Source organism: Urocitellus parryii, chromosome 3, assembly GCF_045843805.1.
Source record: "Urocitellus parryii isolate mUroPar1 chromosome 3, mUroPar1.hap1, whole genome shotgun sequence".
In the NCBI taxonomy this organism is placed as follows: Eukaryota; Metazoa; Chordata; class Mammalia; order Rodentia; family Sciuridae; genus Urocitellus; species Urocitellus parryii.
Window position 1 is genome coordinate 112,563,328 of NC_135533.1, and position 12,433 is coordinate 112,575,760.

The 12,433-nt window shown below is 37.3% G+C and overlaps 1 protein-coding gene across 2 annotated transcripts in view; it reads left to right on the forward strand.

The window, feature by feature from the left end:
• Chek2 (checkpoint kinase 2) overlaps nucleotides 1-12,433 on the forward strand; it is a 41,345-nt gene that overhangs the window by 2,864 nt on the left and 26,048 nt on the right. For both annotated transcript variants that reach the window (XM_026412194.2, XM_026412195.2), the window contains exons 2-4: nucleotides 6,491-6,615; nucleotides 6,733-6,880; nucleotides 11,178-11,268. In XM_026412194.2, the coding sequence (XP_026267979.1) occupies nucleotides 6,491-6,615; nucleotides 6,733-6,880; nucleotides 11,178-11,268 (364 nt within the window). The remainder of the gene's footprint in view (nucleotides 1-6,490; nucleotides 6,616-6,732; nucleotides 6,881-11,177; nucleotides 11,269-12,433) is intronic.

Consider the following 12,433-nt stretch of genomic DNA (forward strand, 5'->3'; position numbering starts at 1 on the left):
TGTTGGGGATTGAACCTGGAGCCACACATGCTAGGCAAGTGCTGTACCACTCAGCCACACCCCAGCGCCCCCAACTCCAGTTTTTTATTGATGATCACCTGGCGTTATTTCCAGCATATAGCTATTGTGAATGATATTGCTATGAATATTAGCAAACAAATATATGAATCTCCTTTCTCAATTCTTTTGGTATATACCAAGGAGTAAAATTGCTGGATAATATGGAAATTCTTTGTTTAACCTTTTAAGAAACTGCCAAACTATTCTCCATAGTGATACATCTTTTTGGAGAAATGTTTATTTAGATCCTCTGCTCATTTCTTAATTGCTTCTCTCTTTTTTTAAAAAAAAAAATTTTTAAATTGTTGATGGGCTTTTATTTATTAATTGATTTATATAAATTAATAAATTGTGGTGCTGAGAACCGAACTCAGTACTTCACACATGCTCAGCAGACGCTCTACCACTGAGCCACAACCTCAGGCCATGATTGCTTCTCTTTTCATTATTGACTCGTAAGTGTTCTTTTATATATTCTAGATACAAGTCCTTTATCAGATATGTTTAGCAAATATAGTCTGTCTCAGCCTTGTCTTTTTCATTCTCTTGATGTTGTTCTTTGGTGTATGCAGACTTTTTAAATTTTGTTGGCTTCCTTCCAATTTTTTTGTTTTTCTTTGGTTAATTGTGGTTTTAGCATCCTGTGTAGGAAGAGGGTACTTAGCCAGGGTTTATGAAGATTTATCACCTTTTTTTTCTCTTTGGGACTGTATAAGTTTAACACCTACAAGAAGTTTTTTTTTTTTTTTTTTTTTTTTAAGAGAGAGTGAGAGAGGGGGCAGAGAGAGAGAGAGAGAGAGAGAGAGAATTTTTAATGTTTATTTTTTAGTTCTTGGCGGACACAACATCTTTGTTGGTATGTGGTGCTGAGGATCGAACCCGGGCCGCACGCATGCCAGGCGAGCGCGCTACCGCTTGAGCCACATCCCCAGCCCAAGAAGTTTTTGATACTGTTTTAGTTTATTTTATTTATGTTGTGAGATGGGGATTTCAACTCCATTATTTTGCATTATACATGCAAATGCACTTTTATTATGCATTTTTCTTAACACTATTGTTGAAAACAGGGATTCTCCCTCCCCCTCTCCCAGTTAATTGTTTTGAAGGCTTGTGGAATATTGATTGACTGTTAATGTGAGGGTTTATTTCCTTTTTTTTTTCCCTATTAATCTATATGCCTTTCCTTAGGCTAGTACTACATTGTCTTGACTATGGTAGCTTTATAGTAAGTATAAGTAAATTTTATTATTTTTTTGTACTGGGGATTGAACCCAGGGGTCCTCTACCACAGAGACACATCAAGGTCTCACTGAATTGCTTAGGGCTTTGCTAAGTTGCTGAGGCTAGCCTTGAACTTGGGATCCTCTATCTTAGCCTCCTGAGTCACTGGGACTATAAGGACAGGCCCCTGTGCCCAGCAGAATCTTTTAAATTTGTGCTTAACTTTCAATATATTCTGACTCTTCTAAGTCTTTTTTTTTTTTTTTTTATTGTTGGTCGTTCAAAACATTACATAGTTCTTAATACATCATATTTCACAGTTTGATTCAAGTGGGTTATGAACTCCCAATTTTACCCCGTATACAGATTGCTGTATCACGTCAGTTACCCTTCCATTGATTGACATATTGCCTTTCTAGTGTCTGATGTATTCTGCTGTCTGTCCTATTCTCTACTATCCCCCCTCCCCTCCCCTCCCCTCCCCTTTTCTCTCTCTACCCCTTCTACTGTAAATCATTTCTTCGATTTGTATTATCTTGTCTTACCCCTCCTTTCCTCTTATATGTCATTTTGTATAACCCTGAGGATCGCCTTCCATTTCCATGCGGTTTCCCTTCTCCCTCCCTTTCCCTCCCACCTCTCATCCCTGTTTAATGTAAATCTTCTTCTCAAACTTTCGTCCCTACCCTGTCCTTGTTTACTCCCCTTATATCAAAGGGGTCATTTGGTATTTATTTTTTAAAGATTGACTAGCTTCACTTAGCATAATCTGCTCTAATGCCATCCATTTCCCTCCAAATTCTATGATTTTGTCATTTCTTAATGCAGAGTAATACTCCATAGTGTATAAATGCCACATTTTTTTTATCCATTCATCTATTGAAGGGCATCTAGGCTGATTCCACACTCTTGCTATCATGAATTGTGCTGCTATGAACATCATCCCAGCAGCATTTCTTGTAGAAATAGATAAAAGAATCATGAAATTCATATGGAATAATAAAAGACCCAGAATAGCAAAAACAATGCTAAGCAGGAAGTGTGAATAAGTCTTTGTTTTTTTGCTAAGAATTTTAATGTGAGCTTGTTAATTTCTGCAAACAAATATAATCAGGGTTTTTATAGGGATTGTGTTGAATTATAGATGGGTTTGAAAGTATTGCCTCATAACATTAAGTTTTCCTTTTTGGTGGTAAGATTGAACCCAGGGCCTCACACATCTTATGTAAGTACTCTACCACTGAGCCAGATCCCCAGGCCATCAGTATTAAGTCTTCCATTCTATGAACATTTATATAGGTCTTTTAATTATTTTTCAGTGGCGTTTTGTAGTTTTCAGACCATAGGATTTGCAGTTCTTTTGTTAAATTTGTTTCTAGATGTTTTATTACTTTTTTACTATTTTGAATGGAATTCTTTTCTGAATTGCATTTTAGGTTTGTTCATTGCTAATATATAGAAGTACAGGTGATTTTTGTATATTGATCTTTTTTAGTAGAATGTTGAATCAAAGTGATGAGAACTTTGATTCTTGCCTTGTTTCTGATGTTAAGGGGAAAGCTTGCAGTCTTTTACCCTGAAGTGTGATGATATCTCTGGGTGTTTCATGAGTGCTCCTTCTCAAGTTGACAAAGCTCTCTTCTATTTCTAGTTTTTTTTTTTTTTTTTTTTAATATTTATTTTTTTTTTTTAGTTCTCGGCGGACACAACATCTTTGTTGGTATGTGGTGCTGAGGATCGAACCCGGGCCGCACGCATGCCAGGCGAGCGCACTACCGTTTGAGCCACATCCCCAGCCTGTATTTCTAGTTTTTTCTTCTCTTTTCTTTCCTTTTTCTTTCATTCATTCATTCATTCATTCATTCATTCATTGTAAAGGGCTGTTGGACTTGTTAAAATTTCTTCTGTGAGGCAGGTGCAGTGGTGCACGCCTGTAATCCCAGTGGCTCAAGAGGCTGAGGCAGGAGGCTCATGAGTTCAAAGCCAGCCTCAGCAAAAGTGAGGTGCTAAGTAACTCCGTGAAAACCCTTTCTCTAAATAAAATACAAAATAGGGCTGGGGATATGGCTTAGTGGTTGAGTGTCCCTGAGTTCAATCTCTGGTATCTCCCCACCCCCTAATTTTTTTTCTTCTGTGTCTATTGAGATGACTTTGTGGTTTTTGTCTGGTGGTTTACTGTTACTGTGTATTACATTAGTTGGTTTTCAGATGTTAATTGAATCATACTTTCCTGGGTTCTCAGTCATGTACAGTCTTTTGTTCATTTATTAGTTTGAAGATGGGGGCTTCTGCTGTTGCCCAGACTGGTTTTGAGCTTATGAGCTCGTTATCCTCTCATCTGAGTCTCCCGAGTAGCTGGGACTCTAGACACACCTGGCTGGCTCGCTCGCTCTCCATCCATCTGTACACATACACTATTTTTGTATGTTGTTAGATTTAGTTGGCTATTTTATTGAGGATTTTTGCATCTGCATTCATAATAGATATTGGTTTGTAGTATTCTCATGATGTCTTTGGTTTTTTGGCAGAATTGATATTCTTTAAATGTTTAGGAGAATTTAAAGTGAAGTCATCTGGGGATAGGCTCTTCTGTGTTGGGAGTGTTTTGATGACTAATTCCATTTTTTTACTTTTTTAAAGAAGTATTTTGTTTTAGTTATATATATATAACTATATATACCTTTATATATAATATACCTTTATTTTATTTTTATGTGGTGCTGAGGACCAAACCCAGCATGCTAGGTGAGTGCTCTATTGCTAAGCTGCAATCCCAGCCCCGCCATTTCTTTACTTTTATGGTTCTGTTAACATTTTCTTCTTGTGTCAGTTTTATATATATAAAAACTAAATATATATATATATATATATATATATATATATATATATACACACACATATATATATATATGTGTGTGTGTGTGTGTGTATAACTAAATATATATATATATATATTTAGTTATACACAAGGACACAATATCTTTATTTTATTTATTTATTTTATGAGGTGCTGAGGCTCAAACCCAGTGCCTCACATGTGCGAGGCAAGTACTCTGCCACTGTGTCCCAGCCCCAGCCCCTTGTGCCAGTATTTGATAATTTTTATCTCTTTAGACTTCTGTGTATTTCAATATCTGTTTCACCTAATTTTGTTGTACAGTTGTTCATATTACTCTTTTTTTAATCCTTTTAATAAATTTGTAAATTTGAGTCTTTTTTCTTTAGTTGTAGATGGACCCAATACCTTTATTTTACTTATTTATTCTTAATATAATGCTGAGGATTAAACCAGTGCCTCATATGTGCTAGGCAAGTGCTCTATCACTGAGCCACAACCCTAGCCCTTGTCTTTTTTTTTTGGTACCAGGGATTGAACTCAAGGGCACTTGACTACCGAGCCACATTTCTAGCCCTATTCTGTATTTTATTTAGAGATTTAGAGATAGGGTCTCACTGAGTTGCTTAGCACCTAGCTGTTGCTGAGGCTGGCTTTGAATTTGCTATCTTCCTGCTTCAGCCTCCCATGCTGCTGGGTTTGACAGGCTTGTGACACCATGCCCAACTTTTTTTTTTTTTTTTTTAATTATAGCCATCTTTGTGGATGTGAAGTGACTGCATGTGTAATTTTGATAGATCTTTCCAAATTATTCTCGCTAGACAGTTGTATATAATTTGTATAAATTTTGTTCTTCCTATGGTCAGTGTGTGAAGTACCTGCTCTTCCAGACCTCTCGCTAAAACTGTAGCATGAGACTTTCTGATTTTTATTAATCAAGTAGATAAAACATAGATACTTAATATATTTTTAGTTTCAAAATTTTCTTGTATTGAGTTAACTTGGCCATCTTTTCATGTTAGTGCTCTTTGTATTTTTTTCCTTATAAATTGTTTCTTCATATCCTTTACTCATTTTGTCCAGGTTTGTTTTTTATTGATTTATAGAATCAATACTTTTATTGGGGACGTTAGTCCTTTGTGATACGAATTGCTGATAATTTCCTCATTGTCCCAGGTGCTGGAGCCGTATTTTTTTTTTTTTTTTTTTTAAACCACTGGGGATTGAACCCAGGGTTAATTTTCCACAATCCCTAGTCCTTTTATTTTTTACTTTGGGACAGGACTTGCTAAGTTGCTGAGGATCTTACCAGATTGCTGAGGGTCTCAGTAAATTGCCCAGGCTGGCCTCGAACTTGCAATCCTCCAAGTCTCAGGGATTACAGGTGGCAGCACCACACCACACACTCTTGCTCCTATCAAGAGTCCCATGCTGGGGCTGGGAATGTGGCTCAGGTGGTAGCGCGCTCGTCTGGCATGCGTGCGGCCCGGGTTCGATCCTCAGCACCACATACCAACAAAGATGTTGTGTCCGCCGAGAACTAAAAAATAAATATTAAAAAAAAAAAAAATCTAAAAAAAAAAAAAAAGAGTCCCATGCTGCCCGCTAGGCTTTATGTTCTCTCAGGGGAAGGTGGGATAACTTCCAGTTATGGCCTGTATGTAGAGTGAAATAAAGCAGGGTACATTATCCTGACAAGTGGATGGTGAAATGGGAGGCTGCTTATATAGAAAACTGAATGAGAGATGATATTTGAGGCCAGACACAAAAAGCAATAGGGAATGAGCCTTTGGGTAGTTAGGGAAAGGCCACAGAACAAATTTCTCCCAGCTAGTGGGACTGGGTGTAGCCAGCAAAGGAATAGGTGTCCAAGGTGAGGCTGGAATGGAGGCGAGGCCAGACCCTGAGCATCAATCGGGCCATAAGGAAGAGCATAGTTTTTATATTAAATGTGGTAGGAAGCCTTAGGATGGGAATGAGCAGAAGTTATTATATAGTATTTTCCCAAGTCATTAAAATTACTAAGTTTTAATGACTGCATGTTGCTTCATGGTTATAGATTAGCCATTCCTTATTAAATCGTAGAATTTTGTGTTCCCCACCCATGCAGAGTTTTTTAATTATTTTGTTTTGGGGGGATGGGGAGTCCTGCTGGGGATTGACCCAGGGCTTTGAGTATGCTAAGTATGCCTTGTGCTACTAAGCTATACCCTCTGGCTCCTCCCCTCGAATTTTTAATCTTATAAACTTTTGATAATCAAATTTATAGATTGCCACCTCAGGCTGTTTTCCTACAAGTAGATTTTATGGGCAATTTTTAAAGATGTTGATACTTGCAATGTAACAGCTCCAGCATGTGCTTTTGTATTGCAGAGTGTGTTAATGACAGCTACTGGTTTGGAAGGGATAAAAGCTGTGACTATTGTTTTGATGAACCACTGCTGAAAACGACAAATAAATACCGGACGTATAGCAAGAAGCACTTCCGGATTTTCAGGGTAAGTGACAAATGTCCTTATACTTGGGAGAGCTGGTCATCTGGTCATTGCTCTTGGATGTCTTCCAACTATAAATCCCGGCTGTTAAACTTCGAAATAAAATGTTCTCTATTTTAGGAAATGGGTCCTAAAAACTCTTACATCGCCTACCTAGAGGATCACAGTGGGAACGGAACCTTTGTAAACACAGAACTTGTAGGGAAAGGAAAACGCCGTCCTTTGAGTAACAATTCTGAAATTGCTCTTTCACTATGTAGAAATAAAGGTAACATTATTATCTTATGTTTACTGGATTTTCTTTCCCCTCCTGTGTAAAAGGAAAATTAACTTTGTGAATTTATAGGGCACCATTTAAGTGAGCAAAATTCAGTTAGCATGCAAGATTTAATTCTATTGCCCTAGTTGCCTTTTTAAATCATGAAAAAGTTCTATCCAGACAGATTTTCTTAGGTTTGATTGGCTTTATTTAAAGCCATGTGTTGTCAATTGAATTATCTTATTGGTTAAAATAAATTACAGTTCTTTGATTGATTGTTATGCCATATCTGCTTTAGATATATGTGTTATTGTTGTTGGAGGCTATTAATTCATCCTCCTTCCCTCTCTCCTCCCTTGCTTCCTCTCTCTCTCTTCCTCCCTCATTCTTTCCTTTCTAAAATACCTTTATTTTGTTTATTTATTATTATGTGGTGCTGAGGATCGAACCCAGGGCCTCGCACATACTAGGCAAGTGCTCTACTGCTGAGCCACTACTCCGGTCCCATCTTTCCTTTCTTCATTTCTTCCATTCATGCATTTCTGCTTACACTCTTTAAGCTCCTTTTACATGCCAGGAATTAGGCTGAGTGTTTCTCTAAGAGCTCAATTTAGAGCACTCAGCTTTCTGTTCTTTTTTCTTTTGTGATTCTGGAGATCAAACCCAGGGTCCATGCAAATACTCTGCCAGTATGTTACACCTCCAGCCCACCTTCTTAAATACCACATAGTGGTCTTGTGCAACTGAAGCTGTTGATTGTTATCAGGTAGCATTTTATAAATTTTATAAGACATTTTAAAAACATTCACTTATGAAATTTCATGAATATCCTATCTAAAACAAACAGTTGTCACTTAGGGCAGAGTCTGGATAGAATGATTGATAAGAAAAATTGATAATTGACCTGCAGAATTAAAAGTAGCTCATAGTGATTTCAAATCTTGGAGCAAGAGAAAAACTTTTTTTTTTAATATTTGTTTTTTAGTTATAGATGGACACAATATCTTTATTTTATTTTTTGTGGTGCTGTGGATCGAATCTAGGGCCTCACACATGCTAGGTGAGAGCTCTACCGCTGAGCCACAGCCCTAGTTCAGGAAAACTTTTCATCTTTAATTAATAAACCATAGAACTTCCCAGAAACCATCCGAGAGCAGAATGACTTGGAGAGAGAGAGAGAGAGAGAATGAATTTGTGTGTATTTGTGTGTGTGTGAGAGAGAGACAGAGAGAGATTTTGATCCAGTAGTTCTAGATATTTGAAAAATCATAGCAGGAGCTGGGGTTGTGGCTCAGTAGTAGAGCACTTGCCTAGCACCTGTGAGGTACTGGATTTGATCCTCAGCACCACATAAAAATAAATAAATAAAATAAAGTTATTTTGTCCATTTACAACTAAAAAAAATATTTTGAAAAATCACAACAAAGCCTGGCATGGTTGTACATGCCAGTAATCCCAGCTACTTGGAGAGACTGAGGCAGGAGGATCACAAGTTTAAGGCCTGTCTGGGCAGCTTAGTGAGACCCTGCCTCAAAATTTAAGGAAAGGTTGGGAGTGTAGCTCTGTAGTAGAACATCCCTGGGTTTGATTCTTAGTACTGTGTGTGTGGGGGGAGTCCTTAAAAAGGTGATTCTTGTGCAGTCATCTTCAGACTGACATCTGGGAACTGTAACTATATTAAGCATCGTAAAGTGCATCTAATTATTTTTGGTGTGCAGTTGATCCTGGGACCTTGTGCTTGTAACACACACTGAGCTATCCTAGTCTCCAAAACTGCATTTTATGATTGACAGTTTTCCCTGTTTCTGACTACTTTGTGTTCTGTCTGATTCTTATAATTGGGGTAACGGCAGTTTTTGCTTTTTTTGGTCACCTAGCAGAAGGAACAGTTGGGATAACATTGGGTTTCTTCTGGTCAGGCAGTGTGCCACCTTTTGCCTAGTCATCTAAGGGACACCTTTTTAAATTTTTTCTTTTTTAAATAATGAGAAAAACTTTAGTTTGTTTTATTTGACATAAAACTGTATGTATTTGTCACATACAATATGATGTTTTAGTATATGTATACAGCATGATGTATATATGTATTGAGACATTACATGGTATCCCATATGTATGTACAGTTTTTATGCATGCCTATAATCCCAGCAGCTCAGGAGGTTGAGGCAGGAGGATTTAAAATTCAAAGCCAGCCGCAGCATCTTAGTGAGACCTGTCTCAAAGTAAAAAAATTCAAAAGGGCTAGGGTTGTGACTTAGTTGTTGAGCACCCCTGTCTTCAAGCTCTGGTTCTTAAAAAAAAAAAAAAAAAAGTATGTGAATATACTTAGTTCACATTGACACCCACAATTACCTCACATTATTAACATTTTTTTGTGATAAAAATACTTAAAATCTATTTTAGTGATTTTCAAGAAGATAGCATGTCATTATTAACTATGGTTGTTGTAGAACAGATCTATTCATTTTTTCTAATTTGAACAAAGATGTCATATAGGTCAAAGGTGGCCCTGATAATGTAGACAAAACAGGTGCTCTGTGAACTTGCATTTAGCCAACAGATGGTTTCTTTCTTCCTTTTTTTGTTTTGTATTTTATTTCTGATTTTGTTTTGTTATTATTTCTTGGCTTACAGACATTTTATTAGGTGTTTGCCAATTTTTATAACTTGAAAGTTTAGATTTTTTTTTTTTTAAGTTGGCTGCGGCGAGCCTACAGACCTGCGACCTGGGGATCTGCAGGCTCTGAGTAGAGGCTGCCTCCTTTGGTTGGGGGATTTGTTTCCCTGTTAAAATCCTCACTTCTCCATCTTAACCTTAAACTCAACCCAGCTAAACTTGGGTGCATTTCCCTTCCTGGTTTGTGTGGGAAACTGTAGTCTCTGAAGCAGACCTTGACATTTGAGGAGAAAAGCATTCTTAGAACCCTCAAATTCCCCTGTTTCAGATGCCACTGGAACATATAAGTTCATAAATAGCCACAGGCATAAAGGGGGATTCGTCCCTGGGTGGACATCAGGGAAGTGTCAGCTCCCACTGTCTTTTCCTCAGCCTGGAATCACTCAGGTGACTGGGGTCTGTGCCAGAGGCTGGGTTTTAAGGTTGTTGTAGGGAGGGCCAAACCCTTCACCTGAAATGTCAGAAACTCAAGGGTCTTAACCAATTTCACTCTTTCAAAACATTATAGGGGGCGGGGGTTGTGGCTCAGTGGGAGAGCTCTTGTCTAGCATGCAAGAGGCACTGGGTTTGACCCCTAGCACCACATCAAAAACTAAAGGCATGTGTCCATCCATAACTAACAATATTAAAAAACAAACAAACAAACCAAAAACAACAACACAACATTATAGGCAAGTACAAATTTATTATTGGTGGCTTTGTAGAAATGAGGTGTCTCATAATTGAATGCACATTTGGCATTGATGGGGTTGCTGAATTATTAAATGAACAGTTTTATTTATTTTTAATGCAAATGTTATATTGAGGGCATTTCAACATGTAGCTTTAAAATATACGGTGATAATACTACAAAGTATGGATGGGACAAGTGGAAATGTAGTGTTATGTGTTTCTTATGTACAAACTAGTATAAATTATATATTAAGGCAAAGTAAAATGTGAGGCCTGGGGATGTAGCTCAGTGAGAGAGTGCTTGTCTAGCACACGCACAAAGTCCGGGTCTAATCCCAAGCACTTGAGAAGCAGTACTCCTGCGGCTTGAATCTTGGGCAACTAGGAATGCATCCTCTAATCTGCCATTCGAATCTCCCTAAATGAGTGATTTTATTTTTTGCGATACAGCCTTAAAAATGTAGAAATAAAAGGGATTAGTTTAGACAATGCTATTTAACTTTACAAATAGGTTCAAGATGGTTTGTACCATAAAATACCAGATAGGTCGAGGTAGAAATGTCTGAGAGAGGATAATATGAGTGTGGTCAGTACTGGCCTGTTTTTAAATTAATTGCTTTTTTGTTCTGGGCCTGTGGTAAGCTGCATGGGTATTTTGTATTAGTGCAATTAATTAATATTCCGAGGTCAATGAATGTGAGCAGCCATTATGTTATACGTTTCCTGTACTATTGTGAGCTCAATGCTGTGTATTTCCAATGAAGGATGATATTTGATTATCATTTCTCAGGGGTTTTATAACATGCCTTTGCCTAGCTAAATAATTCCTTCAGGGTTATGTGTTAAATATAATCAAAAACATTTGTCTACTATTCCATATAACTATATTTTAGAATTAATTAATTTTCCAGTTGTTATGAATTAATAAGCACATTTCTGCCCTTTTTATCCCCTTAGTTTTTGTATTTTTGGATCTGACTGTAGATGATCAGTCAGTTTATCCTAAGGAGTTAAGAGATGAGTACATCATGTCAAAAACTCTTGGAAGGTAAAGTTTTTTTCTTATATAAATTGAAGTTCACTTTTTTCCTATACGTTTGTCATTAGTTTTTCATTCCTGATTTTATGACATTCATAATCTGTTCATAATATAGTTGTAGGGAAACTATTTGTGATAGGTATATTATTGATTGATATGGTGATGATCAATTGAAAAGAACTCTTTCCTTACAAATTTTATTGACAACTTTATTTTTTTGGTTCTGGGAATTGAACTCAGGAGTACTTTACCACTGAACTACATCCCTAGACCTTTAAGGTTTTTATTTTGAGATAGGGTCTCATTAAGTTACTTAGGGCCTCACTAAGTTGCTGAGGCTGGCCTCAGCCTCCTGAGTCACTAGGCATGCACTACCACACCAGGCTTGATGATAACTTTTTAAAAGCAGCTTTTAATGAACTATAATTCATATACCATGTAATTTGTCCTTTTTTTTTTTTTTTGTAGTCCTGGGCTCCTTGATGCACCATAGTCCAGTACCGTGCCCCTATCCCCAGGCCCAATTCATTCTTTTAAATTGGTTGTACAATTTAGCATGAGACTCTAGGTGCAATTCCCAGCATGATAAAGGGTACAATTTAGTGGTTTTTACTATATTCACAGAGTTGTGAAACTATCACCATAATCAGTTATAGAACATTTCTATCACCTTCCCCAAACCCACAATTATTATATTTCTGCACTGTTCAGAATTTGTACCATCTTGGGACATGAAGTAATACAACTGTTGAATGTAACCTTGGGCAAAGTTCTCAAGATTTTCAGATTCAGACCCTTTAAGCTCTTAAAAATTACTGAGGCAAGGGCTGTGAATGTGGTTCAGAGGGAGACACTTAGCTAGCATGAACGAGGCCCAAGGTTTTATTCCAGGCACTGAAAAACAATTAAAAAATAATAAATAAACCATTAAGGAGCACAAAGAGCTTGGTTTGTGTGGCCTAAATCTACTGATATTTCCTGTACTAGAAGTTGAATTTGAGATCAGGCATGGTGGTGCACACCTGTCTCCTAGCATCTTGAGAAGCTGAGGCTGGAGGAACTCAAGTTTGAGGCCACTATGGGCATGTGTACAAATAAAAACATGTACCCAAATGTTTATAAGAGCTTTATCTCAGTGATGAATTATCATTTTTTCATTTTTCTTTTGTTGCTT